Below are 12,491 nucleotides of genomic sequence, written 5' to 3' on the forward strand. Positions count from 1 at the left end.
CTTTTTATGACATCGTTACTGCTGACAACAGGAGATCTAAGCAACATGCCAAAGTCAATTTCTACCACAATACATCCCAATAAAAGCACCAAATTTGCTTGGCAATTATTGTATGCCCTTTCAACATTTATAATTGATGTTTCATATATTACCCATCTCTGAATATGTATTTTAATTTATTAAAAAACATCAACAAAATGCATAGTTAGAAAATAAAAACAAGTCAGTGCCTGTTTAAATGTACAGTAAAGTGTACTATGATAGCATGAATGAATAAAATGGAGTTAATACAGGTAGAGGTCAATAAAGTTACCAGATTGTGCAAGAAAAACGAAGCACCTGGAAAACCTGCTAAGGGCTATTCTAACTTACTGATGGGTGGAAACTGCATAGCAGTTTTGACTTACCCAGTTTCATGATGTTCTAAACCGTAATGCTCTATTTCCGTCCCAGGTAGTGGCTGGATGGGAGGTGGAGGAAGCGGAACATTAGCCCAGTTAGATCCATTATTTTTGTGATTCTTGGTACTGTTCTTGATTTTCTTTTTCTTCCCTCCTTTTCCCCCTGTTGTGTTAGAGCAACATTCATGCTTAATATAAGTAAACAACACTGAGAAGGCAAGACACTTTTTATTAATTTACTTATACAATATAATAGAAAAAAAAGGTAAGTCGTAAACACATTAATAACAATATCATTGGTGTTTGAATATGTTAGAACAATATTTATACTCATATATTTAGGTGTTACTAATCAACCACCAATGATATGATTGAGGAAGCCATTTTGTAAACTAAAATTCTTCTCATGAACATTTTCTGTTTTGCATTTGCTGAGAAATAACTCTACAGACAGGAGAATAGTAAAATTCACTTCACTGATGTCACTGTCACTGTATTTTTGGCTCAAACCAATTACAAAATGGCCACCAATATTTCCCTTTAGTGTTCTGGGACAGAGTAGGCCTCATATATCAATATTTCTGTACTAAAAACTGTTCTCAACAATTAGCATTCAGATTTCTCTAGGGAATAAAAGCAGCATGCGGATTAGTTGTTATGGGCAACATTTTTAAAATTAGATGCACAGCAGATTGCCTTAATACATGTTTTCATATTTTCAGTTCATTCATTTGCACTCATTAGGTTACCTAAGTGTTGTATGTGAGAGGGAAAAATAACATGTATTCTTGCTTATAGCAACAAATCAGATTATTCATGTCATTTGTTAGCTTTTACAATGCAGAATGAATAGGACAAACCAATTTGTTGCTTTGGATAGTAACAGCAACTTTACATTGATGCTCTGTGATATATGAGACCCATGGTGTTAGTTAATACAATGTCTACCAAATAGGAGTGCACGATGGTTTTAATTTTCTTAGGTTTGTAGAATTTAGAGTACGCGCCATTCCATGCAGTGAGTAACAATTCCACACACACCCACACTAAAACAAACAGAAAACTGTCAATCAAACTTTGTAAATACTCCATTCCACACACTGGGAAACCAACCTGAAAGGCTGCCACTTCTCTCAGAACTGTTGTGTGAGCTGGTGGTGCTGAAATCCTGTGACTGGTTGTGTGGCATTCTATTTGACAATCCCTCAGCACGATAGTCAGGAATGTATATTAAGGCTAAGGGTTAAAGGGCAGAGGTCACCGTGGCATCATGTGATTAGTACACAGCATAAGCTCATGCACCTCATGCAATCAGCAAAAAAAAAAAAAAAAAGCAGAGGTGGTGGGGAAGATGTTTCAATGGTCAAAGTGGAAATGAAGAGGTAGAGGAGAGGTTGGTTATTGAAAATTGGAACAGTGGTCCCCAATCAGTGGATACTTTTAATATCAATATTCATCTCTCTGAAATTTTTCTGCAAGCATGAAGGGAAGAAAAATCATCTGATTAAAGGGGTATTCTACTTTTAATTAAAAAATGTAGGAAACCCTTTTACAAGTTACCCTGAGGAGAACCTGCTTATCAGCTCTAGGCTACGGGTTTCCAAAAATGAAGCTTTACCTTACCACAAAAGTCAAATAGCTTTCCAGCAGCCTATACATTTTTTTTCTGCACATAGAAGAAGAGTGATCTGCTGGATCTAGGTAGAACAGACTTCACCATTCACCATCAGTACTCAATAGTTTGTTAAATGTTGAAACAAAACCTTTTACCTCTCTTTCTTCATACTTGGTGTGGATTACTAGAGTTTGCGGTAGTTAGATGTGTGACACAAGCAGACAAAGGTTGGGGACCTCTGAATTAAAGATTATACTGTACTTATCAAAAAAGGATGCATGCAATATTTCCTTTTTATTAGTAAAGGGGAACACATTTTGCATTTCAACCAATGCTTCATGTTTTATTTAGGTGCCACGTGCATTTAATTAAAAGCTTAAACAAACATTTACCATTATTTCCTTTGCCCTGGTCAGGAAGACAGTAGCCCAATCCCGTCAGTTCGGACTTCTGCTGAACAGATGATTTCCACTGCTGGTCAGGTAAGTCGACCGCCAGCTCATGGATGCTGTTGGAATGTAGAATCTGTGTAGTGGCATATGGTGTGGTCTGTGCTGGGCAGTTATAGCTGGACTTAGTTGTAAAATCAATGCTGCTATAAATGGCTCCATCAGACAGCATGGTTGCCGACTTGTCTCCTTGTCCTGGAGCTGTTGGCAGTACATCTACGTTAAGCAGAGGAGAATGATACAAATCAGTGATGCATGGGGAAGACGCAACTATCAAGGTTTAAGATGAAAAATAAATGTGTCAGTCAGTACGTTTGCATTTCAGCTGAGACAAGAGTCCGTGAGCCAACCAAGGGAGAATGATGTACAACTACCGCCGTGCTCTAAGAACTGGTGACATGCCTAGCACTTGTCCTTCACGTTCCACTGCCCTAAACTATCCTTTTTTCTACTATACCTTCATTGGAGAATGAGAAGTTAAGAATATTTCACTACAGGGAAGGAAAAAACCCTCTCTATACCTCATTTCATGTCAAGCTGTCTAACCTATTGACAAATAACGAGAAAATGAATCCACGAATCATCAACAGCCCTCCTCCCAACAAAAAACAATGAGAAACTAGTGAATGGGTAAGACTGAAATAGTAAATCTATCTGACCATTAAAGAGCATTCTTCAATCACCTCTTATGATACCTTGCTGTCACATGAGCCCATGGAAAAAGACGCAGAGCGTGCAAGAAACAAGAAATAATATCCACTTAACACAAACAGACACATGCAAACGTGAACATGCAAATTTTAAGAGAAGATATACTGTAAATGTATATATATATATATATATATATATATATATATATATACAGTTTCTCACAAAAGTGAGTACGCCCCTCACATTTTTGTAAATGTTTTATTATATCTTTTCATGTGACAACACTGAAGAAATTACACTTTGCTACAATGTAAAGTAGCGAGTGAACACCTTGTATAACAGTGTAAATGTGCTGTCCCCTCAAAATAACAGCACACAGCCATATCTAAACTGCTGGCAACAGAAGTGAGTAAATCCCTAAGTGAAAATGTCCAACCTCTCAGGTGTGAATGGGGAGCAGGTGTGTTAAATTTAGTGTTATTGTTCTCACTCTCTCATACTGGTCAGTGGAAGTTCAACATGGCACCCTGATCTCTGAGGATCTGAAAACAAGAATTGTTGCTCTACATAAAGATGGCCTAGGCAATAAGAAGATTGTCAAGACCATGAAACTGAGCTGCAGCATGGTGGCCAAGATCATACAGCAGTTTAACAGGACAGATTCCACTCAAAACGGGCCTCGCCATGGTCAACCAAAGACGTTGAGTGCACAGGCTCAGTGTCATATCCAGAAGTTGTCTTTGGAAATAGATATATGAGTGCTGTCAGCATTGCTGCAAAGGTTGAAGGGGTGGGGGGGGTCAGCCTGTCAGTGCTCAGACCATACGCTGCACACTGCATCAAATTGGTCTGCATGGCTGTCATCCCAGAAAGATAATGCACAAGAAAACCTGCAAACAGTTTGCTGAAGACAAGCAGAATAAGGACATGGATTACTGGAACCATGAATGCCAACCATGGTCTGATGAGAACAAAATAAACATATTTGGTTCAGATGGTGTCAAGCGTGTGTGGCGGCAACCAGGTGAGAAGTACAAAGACAAGTATGTCTTGCCTACAGTCAAGCATGGTGGTGGGAGTGTCATGGTCTGGGGCTGCATTAATGCTGCTGGCACTGGGGAGCTACAGCTCACTGAGGGAACCATGAATGCCAACATGTACTGTGACATACTGAAGCAAACATGATCCACTCCCTTCGAAGACTGGGCAACAGGGCAGTATCCCACCATGATAACGACCCCAAACACATCTCCAAGATGACCACTGCCTTTCTAAAGAAGCCAAGGGTAAAGGTGATGGATTGGCCAAGCATGTATCCAGACTTAAACCCTATTGAGCATCTGTGGGGCATAATCAAATGAAAGGTGGAGGTGCGCAAGGTCTCTAACATCCGCCAGCTCAGTGATGTCATCATGGAGGAGTGGAAGAGTACTCCAGTGGCAACCTCTAAAGCTCTGGTGGATGCCATGCCCAAGAGGGTTAAGGCATTGCTGAAAAAAATGGTGGTAATGACGCTTTGGGCCCAATTTGGACATTTTCACTATGGGGTGTACTCGCTTTTGTTGCCAGTGGTTTAGACATTAATGGCTGTGTGTTGAATTATTTTGAGGGGACAACAAATGTATACTGTTATACAAGTTGTACACTCACTAGTTTACAATTTCCTATCATTTCTATTTTGAAATGACCCACTGCATACAATTTAAAGGGAGTCTTGCTTGAAAATTACTTCCCTGTATTGAGTAGTCAAGTAAAGTTATCTGCCATTTCACATGTTGACTGGACCTATCCTAATAAGGTCTAATAGTCCCTCCCTTCTAGATTGTAAGCTCTAACGAGCAGGGCCCTCTGATCCCTCCTGTATTGTATTGTGATTGTACTGTCTTCCCTGATGTAAAGCGCTGTACAAACTTTTGGCGCTAAATAAATCTTGTATAATAATAATATACTTCTCAATGTGTAGGTTATAGGTGGGGGTTCCAAGGCATCAAAGGCTGTACTAAAGCAAAGGTAGAAGAAATTGCACTTATTTGCTACACTTTGAGGGAAATTTACATAAACTGGTGCACACAAAATCTGGTGCAGCCATGCATAGTAACCAATCAGTTTTTTTAGGTTTTAATGTCAAAGCTCAATTCAAGAAGCTGAAGTAAGAAGCTGATTGGTTATTATGCATATCTGCACCTGATTCTGTGTGCACCATTTTTAGTAAATCTCCCCCTATAATTGGCATACTTGGCATGTCGTCAACAGCCTGATTTATTATGTGTTACTTTATGGTTCGAGGTTCTTGAGTATCCTCCTGTTTGTTGTTAGTTGGTACAACCCCTTAGTTGCCATTCCCAGCCTCACCATGCATCCATATTAGTATGGAAATATTTGCCTTTTTACCTTAAAGCTAGTTGGAAAAGCATCTTATGTATATGGTAAGTTGTAATTTGACTCTACTTCTGTGTCTTTGTAGATTATTAAGCTGGCGGTAGATCCTGTCAAGTTAGTAAATTTCCATATTCTCCATAAAGACTGACTATTAATATGTCTTTTCCAGAAAGTGATATTTGAGGCAGAACATAATCAGTATAGTAAAAAACAAACAGAGAGTGTACCGACCTTGTGCAGAATCTTCAATGAACCTTATTATTAGAGTTGGGTGAAAAATTTGGGTCGGGCAAAAGTTCAGCCTGAACATCGCCTGTATGCCCCTTCGGCGAACACCCGCTGAGTGCCCCACAATGCACTGCATGCTGCACAGTGCATTCTAGGGCCCTAATTGGAAGAAGCAGGCTTTGCCAATTAGGGCACAGAACAGTGTTCATAGTCCCACCCCACACTATAAAAGGTTCCTTCTCACAGGAAGCTTTTGCAGTGTGTTGTTGGAGTGGAGATAGATAGATAGAGCAGGGCTCAGTTTTCTACTAGTGAGTTAGTGTGTTCACTTATTGTGACTTTGAGTGTAGAGTGTTAGTGTAGTGTTAGTATACTACTATACAAGTAACGATACTTGTTATATGGTATATGGTATATATATAGTTTATATTGTATGGTGCACATCAGGGTACTGGGAACAGCAGGGCACAGGGCACTGGGCACATCAGGGTGCTGGGCACATCAGGGCACAGCGGAGTACTGGGCACATCAGGGTACTTGGGAACGGCAGGTCACAGGGCACATCAGGGTACTGGGCACAGCATATGGTGCACATCAGGGTACTGGGCACATCAGGGTACTGGGCACGGCAGGACTGCTGCCATCTTCGGTAAGCGCATCCTGGTTCCCTACTGCGCATTGGGCTGCACGATGTCACTGGTCCCTGCTGTCTTCTGGGACATCTGTGTCTCCCAGAAGACAACAGGGGGAAAGGAAGTGGCACAGATACCCAAGGATGGCTCGTGTATATATACCCGGAAGTGGGAGCAAAATACCTGTATTACACAGGTGTCTGCTCCCCCTCCCCCTCCCCCTGAAAGGTGCCAAATGTGACACTGGATAGGGGGAGGGTTCCGAAAAGCGGAAGGTACGTTTTTGTGTGGAACTCCGCTTTAAGGACAAGTCCCCTTGCTCAGATTCAGGGCTCAGGGCTTTAATAAAGGTTCTGCACAAAGTACAGTGTTTTTTGCTTCTTAGCAGGGTTTGAAGATTTTCCCTTTCCGGAGAGACCTGCAAGGCCGAGAAACACTACTGTAGTCCTATTGGAGCATGTAGGGGAACTTTGGACATTTAGATGGCGAGAAGTATATCCTTGAGCGCTGGGTGGGGGAAATATATATATATATATATACACAATTAGTATAGTTATTTATTTTATTTTGTGCTAACAAAACATTAATGGCAGCTCTCATATTTCTCTTTGTTAACCACTTAAGGACAGAAGGTGTTTTTCAGATTCGGTGTTTACAAGACTAAAACATTTTTTTTTGATAGAAAATTACTTAAAACCCCCAAACATTATATATATTTTTTTCTAACACCCTAGAGAATAAAATGACGGTCATCGCAATACATTTTGTAACACCGTATTTGCGCAGCGGTCTTACAAGCGCACTTTTTTTGGAAAAAATTCACTTTTTTGAATTAAAAAATAAGACAACAATAAATTTGGCCCAATTTTTTTATATATTGTGAAAGATAATGTTACGCCGAGTAAAATGATACCCAACATGTCATGCTTTAAAATTGCGCCCGCTCGTGGCATGGCGTCAAACTTTTACCCTTAAAAATCTCGATAGGCGACGTTTAAAAAATTCTATAGGTTGCATTTTTTGAGCTACAGAGTAGCTCTAGGGCTATGATTATTGCTCTTGCTCTAACGATCGCGGCAATACCTCACTTGTGTGGTTTAAATACCGTTTTCATATGCGGGCGCTACTCGTGTATGCGTTCGCTTCTGCGCGCGAGCTCGTTGGGACGGGGCGCTTTAAAAAAAAAAAAATTTTGTTTTCTTATTTATTTTTATTGATTTTATTATTTTTTACACTGAAATAAAAAATAAATAAAAAATTATCACTTTTATTCCTATTACAAGGAATGTAAACATCCCTTGTAATAGAAAAAAGCATGACAGGTCCTCTTAAATATGAGATCTGGGGTCAAAAAGACCTCAGATCTCATATTTAGACTTAAAAGCAAGAAAAAAAAAAGAGGAAAATTTGTAATTTAAAAAAATGACAACAAAAAAATTGTCTCTTTAAGAGGCTGGGCGGGACTGACGTTTTGACGTCACTTCCGCCCAGCAGAGCTATGAGGACGGGTGGGGGCCATCTTGCCCTCACTCAAGTCCTCACACACGAGCTGGCAGCATCCGATCTCCTCCCCCGCTACCGACGGCTCCGGTAGGCGGCGGAGGGCGCGGAAGAGCGGCGGGAGGGGGGGGGCCCTCTCCCGCCACCGATAACGGCGATCTCGCGATGAATCTGCCGCGGAGACCGCCGTTATCGTTTACACGGCCGCCCACTGTAAAGATGGATACCTCAGTTGTGGTAGCAGCTGCTGCCGTTACTGAGATATCCATCTTTAAAAACAGGACGTATATATACAGTGGGCGGGCGTTAAGTGGTTAAATGATGGCATTAGCATTCTTTGCATAAAAATTTCTAAAATACACTTTGTTTAATATGGGCAGTAGTCACCACCATTGTTCAAACAAAAAACTGTTTCTTTTGACAGTTAACATTACACATTATCTGTGGGGAAGGGGGATGTGTTTAGTAGTCTAATTCAGGAGCGATATATATATATATATATATATATATATATATATATATATATATATATATATATATATATATATATAGATATAGATATATATAGATATCTAGATATCTAGATATATATCTAGATATAGATATAGATATTTTTCTATATATCTATAGGTATAGATAGATAGATAGATAGATAGATAGATAGATAGATAGATAGATAGATAGATAGATAGATAGATAGATAGATAGATAGATATTTTACTGTATTTATATATACAGTATGTGTGTATATATATATACACACATATTCACACGCAGTATAGAGAAATAAAAGATACATGCAAGTTTTCTAACCTATTGTAGTCACCACAGAAGTACGTTTGACACATTTATATTTAATAAGTGTTTATTTGTAAATTGGGTTTTCTTTCCTGACTTTAATAACAGTGATTAGATGTAGATTGAAATTAACTTGCTGTTTTATTAAATCCAAAGGGTAAAAGCTATTTAAATCCACGGAAATATTTTGTCTAATTTGTTTAAAAATGCCTTATATTATAGTGGTTTTAATCATGTATTAATTTAATGAATATTACACTTGATACACCATCAGACAATTTGTAGAGCTATAGAAAAATTAGATTAGGTTGCACTCTGCTGTGCTGATCAATAGAGGCTTCTGATTTCTGGGGATTTCGTATGGGATAGATCAGGACCACAAGCTGCTACAGAACTAATTCACATTGATCGCTGAAACTGATTCTGGCCACAAAAAGACATTCAACACATTCAAAGCTTTGTATTGTGTTCAGTATGGCTTTTAGTAACACTGCACAAATACTCAGCTGTCTTAAAAAAAAATATTTCCAAAATAATACATTTTTCTAACAAAATAATACATTGTTTTGACATAGAGTACTGTAAATGGCTAGTAAAGGCACACAGATATGCATTGGATATGTGTTATACAGTATATTAAAAATGTGCTTTTTTCAGCACTCTCAGAATTGCAGTTTCTCAAGTGATATGTAGCCCTGGCAGGCTTAAAATGCACAGTACTCGTGCTTGTGAAACTCTAAATAACACTTGTAAATTTAATACAGCTATTAAAAAAAAAAAAAAATAGGTATGTTTTAATGTTGTGAAGTTATAAATCAGGCTATATACAAATATACGTTTGCTTCCAATATATGTACAGAATTCTAGGGATACTTTTGATCAATTGGTTTATGTTGTGGGGTGTGATTGACTAGAAATAGTCTTCTGAAAGACAACTGACTACACAGAGAACATATACCTTTAAAGGAAGTTAACGCGGAGCTCCACCCTAAAGTGGAACTCCCGCTGATCGGAACCCTCCCCCCTCCGGTGTCACATTTGACACCTTTCAGGGAGGAGGGGGGTGCAGATACCTGTCTAAAGACAGGTATTTGCACCCACTTCTGGCCACACAGTCTCGGGCAGACTGCGGGCATTACGTCACCTCCCATCCCCCCCCGTTGTGTGCTGGGAACACTCGGCTCCCAGTACACAGCGGGAGCCAAGCAGCAGGTGCAGTGCAACTCATGCATGCGCCGTAGGGAACCGGGCAGGGAAGCCGGAGCACTTCACTTCCTGGTTCCCTCACCGAGGATGGCGGGGGGAGCAGCAGAGTGACGAGCGATCGCTCGTATTCTGCTGCGGACGGCACTGGACTCCAGGACAGGTAAGTGTCCTAATATTAAAAGTCAGCAGCTGCAGTATTTGTAGCTGCTGGCTTTTAATATTTTTTTTTCAGCGGACATCCTCTTTAGTGGAGGGTACTGCTGCACCCTGTGTTCCATAATACTGGCATACATGTTTGTGAAGTAAATTAATTTGCAGTGTCATGGTAGTATGCTTTGAGAAAGGAGACAGGACATAAGGCTGGATTCACAAAGCTTAAAAACACAGATAATAATCTCTATTTCAGTATGTGACTGTAAAGTGTATTGGACTTTAATGGAAATAACTGTAATTTTTTGGAAAGAAGGATACCTATCCTGGTGTGTTAGCTTGTAAATTTAATCTATTATCTCTTTGGGGGTCATTGGTTTCTGTTCTCTGGGCATGAAGAGAACTCAGCACATACACAAGCACTGGCATACATCAAAAAAGATGTTGAACAGTATTAGTCTATGTACCCAAATGGACTTGCAAAATGTATACATGGAAGTGTAATTATTAGCTACAGAATTCAAAAGGTGTTCTATCAGGTTAAGCTTAGGACTCTGTGCAGGCCAGTCATGTTCCTCCACCCCAAACTCGCTCATCCATGTCTTTATGGACCTTGTTTTGTGCAGTCATGTTGGAACAGGAAGGGGCCATTACCAAACTGTTCCAACAAAGTTTGGAGCATAACATTGTTTGAAATGTCTTGGTATGCTGACGCCTTAAGAGTTCCCTTCACTTGAACTAAGGGGCCAAGCGCAACCCCTGAAAAACAACCCCATACCATAATCCCCCTTTCCTAAATGATTTGGACCAGTGCACAAAGCAAGGTCCATAAAGACAAGGATGAGCGAGTTTGAGGTGGAGGAACCTGACTTCAACCAGATAAAACACCTTTGGGATGAATTAGAGGGGAAACTGTGAGCCAGGCCTTCTCGCCTGACCTCACAAATGCTCTTCTGGAAGAATGGTCCAACATTCCTATAGACACACTCCTAAACCTTGTGGACAGCCTTCCCAGAAGAGTTGAAGCTGTTATGGCTGCAAAAGGTGGGCCAACTCAATATTGAACCCTACGGGCTAAGACTGGGATGCCATTAAAGTTTATGTGCGTGTAAAGACAGGTGTCTGAATACCCAAGACAATATATTGTATAAGACTTTGGGGATTCAGTAGGCCAAAACTGAAGTTTGTGAAATGCTAGCCTTTCTTACATCCAAAAAATAAATGCATACAAAAGAAAGGAACCATTGTCTTAATAGCGTATACAAAAATCAATTTTGGCATCACGCCTCACTGTATACAGTTTTTGAGTAAATATTTTTCTGTGAACCTCAACGTTTTTACCTAGGGATCCTACCAGTAAAACACATTATGATGCAGCTGACAACGCTAAGCAGCTGCCTCACAATTAGTAGCAGCGTTGTTAGAGCTTGCATAGTAGGGTGACAATAATGACACTAATAACAATTGCTAGGCAGTGGCTTAAAATTGCAACAGGAAGTGCTGTTACTGGAAGGATCTCCAGGTGAGAAGCTGATTAGCAAAAATGTATTTGCATAAACGCAACTTTGTAAAAACAAGCTGTCAACCCTTGCAGTACAGGTGCAGCCCAACTGCAAGGGAGAATTTTCAAGTTACCTAGAGTTGGACTTTAGGACTGTATACCGTGAAACATGATGCCAGACACTTTGTTATAATTTAACTAGATATAATTTATACTTTTAGGTTTAAATACACTTTAACTGTTTATGCAGGCATTTTTTCACCACTGAATGGTGTTTTTTTTTGCTTTAGAACAAACACAGAAAATACCAACCTGCACAGCCAAAATTTACTAGATCATTTGGTCCATTGTTACTGTTGTTCACTGGCATACTGGACGCTGGCCAGGAGTCAGCAAGCCAAGGGTAGCTGGGGTCACTGGAATTTAAAAGTCCTGGACGGCTGGAGGGTAAAAAAAAATTGTTATTTATCAGCAGAACTCTGCAACTGTATAAAATATATATTAATAATATGCAAATTGCTTCAGTGCAATCATCAGTCGCTTCTCCGATGAATCTGAATGAAATATATTGCCTGGGAAATGGAGTAAGCTATCAGTGAGGGAGGAACCTAACACAGGGCTCGGTGATAAATGAACACCTCAAGGGAGCAATTGCTCACAATGACTTCTCTGAAACAGTCATTTCCAGGACTTTAAGCTACTTTTTTCTTCACCTTTCACATTTCAAATATGTGTCTGTCATCCACAAGCTGATCTTTTCTTCCTATGCTTTGTAGTGTAAGACAAGCCTGTCTGAAATTAAACTACTGTAAAATGTATTTAAACTTCTTCCACTCATTCATTAAACTCTGGGTTTCCATGGAGATACAATGCTGAAGCAGCTGTTATCGGCTGTGCCTAGGGCCCCTGAAAGTGCAGCCATTTCAGCTATTGTGCCGTCTGCTAAAATGGAATGTCCCTGCGGACTCAAGCTGGCCATAC

General features: G+C 39.9%; 1 protein-coding gene across 21 annotated transcripts in view; it reads right to left on the bottom strand.

The window, feature by feature from the left end:
• Positions 1 to 12,491, bottom strand: part of ROBO2 (roundabout guidance receptor 2) — a 1,260,761-nt gene that overhangs the window by 37,930 nt on the left and 1,210,340 nt on the right. For 13 of the 21 annotated variants that reach the window (XM_040338780.1, XM_040338771.1, XM_040338785.1 and 10 more), the window contains 4 exons: positions 11,823 to 11,950; positions 2,409 to 2,681; positions 1,515 to 1,637; positions 408 to 564 (listed from right to left, as the gene is read on the bottom strand). In XM_040338780.1, the coding sequence (XP_040194714.1) occupies positions 408 to 564; positions 1,515 to 1,637; positions 2,409 to 2,681; positions 11,823 to 11,950 (681 nt within the window). The remainder of the gene's footprint in view (positions 1 to 407; positions 565 to 1,514; positions 1,638 to 2,408; positions 2,682 to 11,822; positions 11,951 to 12,491) is intronic. The other 8 variants (XM_040338787.1, XM_040338777.1, XM_040338792.1 and 5 more) reach the window with 2 other exon arrangements.

The sequence above is a fragment of the Rana temporaria genome, chromosome 2 (assembly GCF_905171775.1).
Source record: "Rana temporaria chromosome 2, aRanTem1.1, whole genome shotgun sequence".
In the NCBI taxonomy this organism is placed as follows: domain Eukaryota; kingdom Metazoa; phylum Chordata; class Amphibia; order Anura; family Ranidae; genus Rana; species Rana temporaria.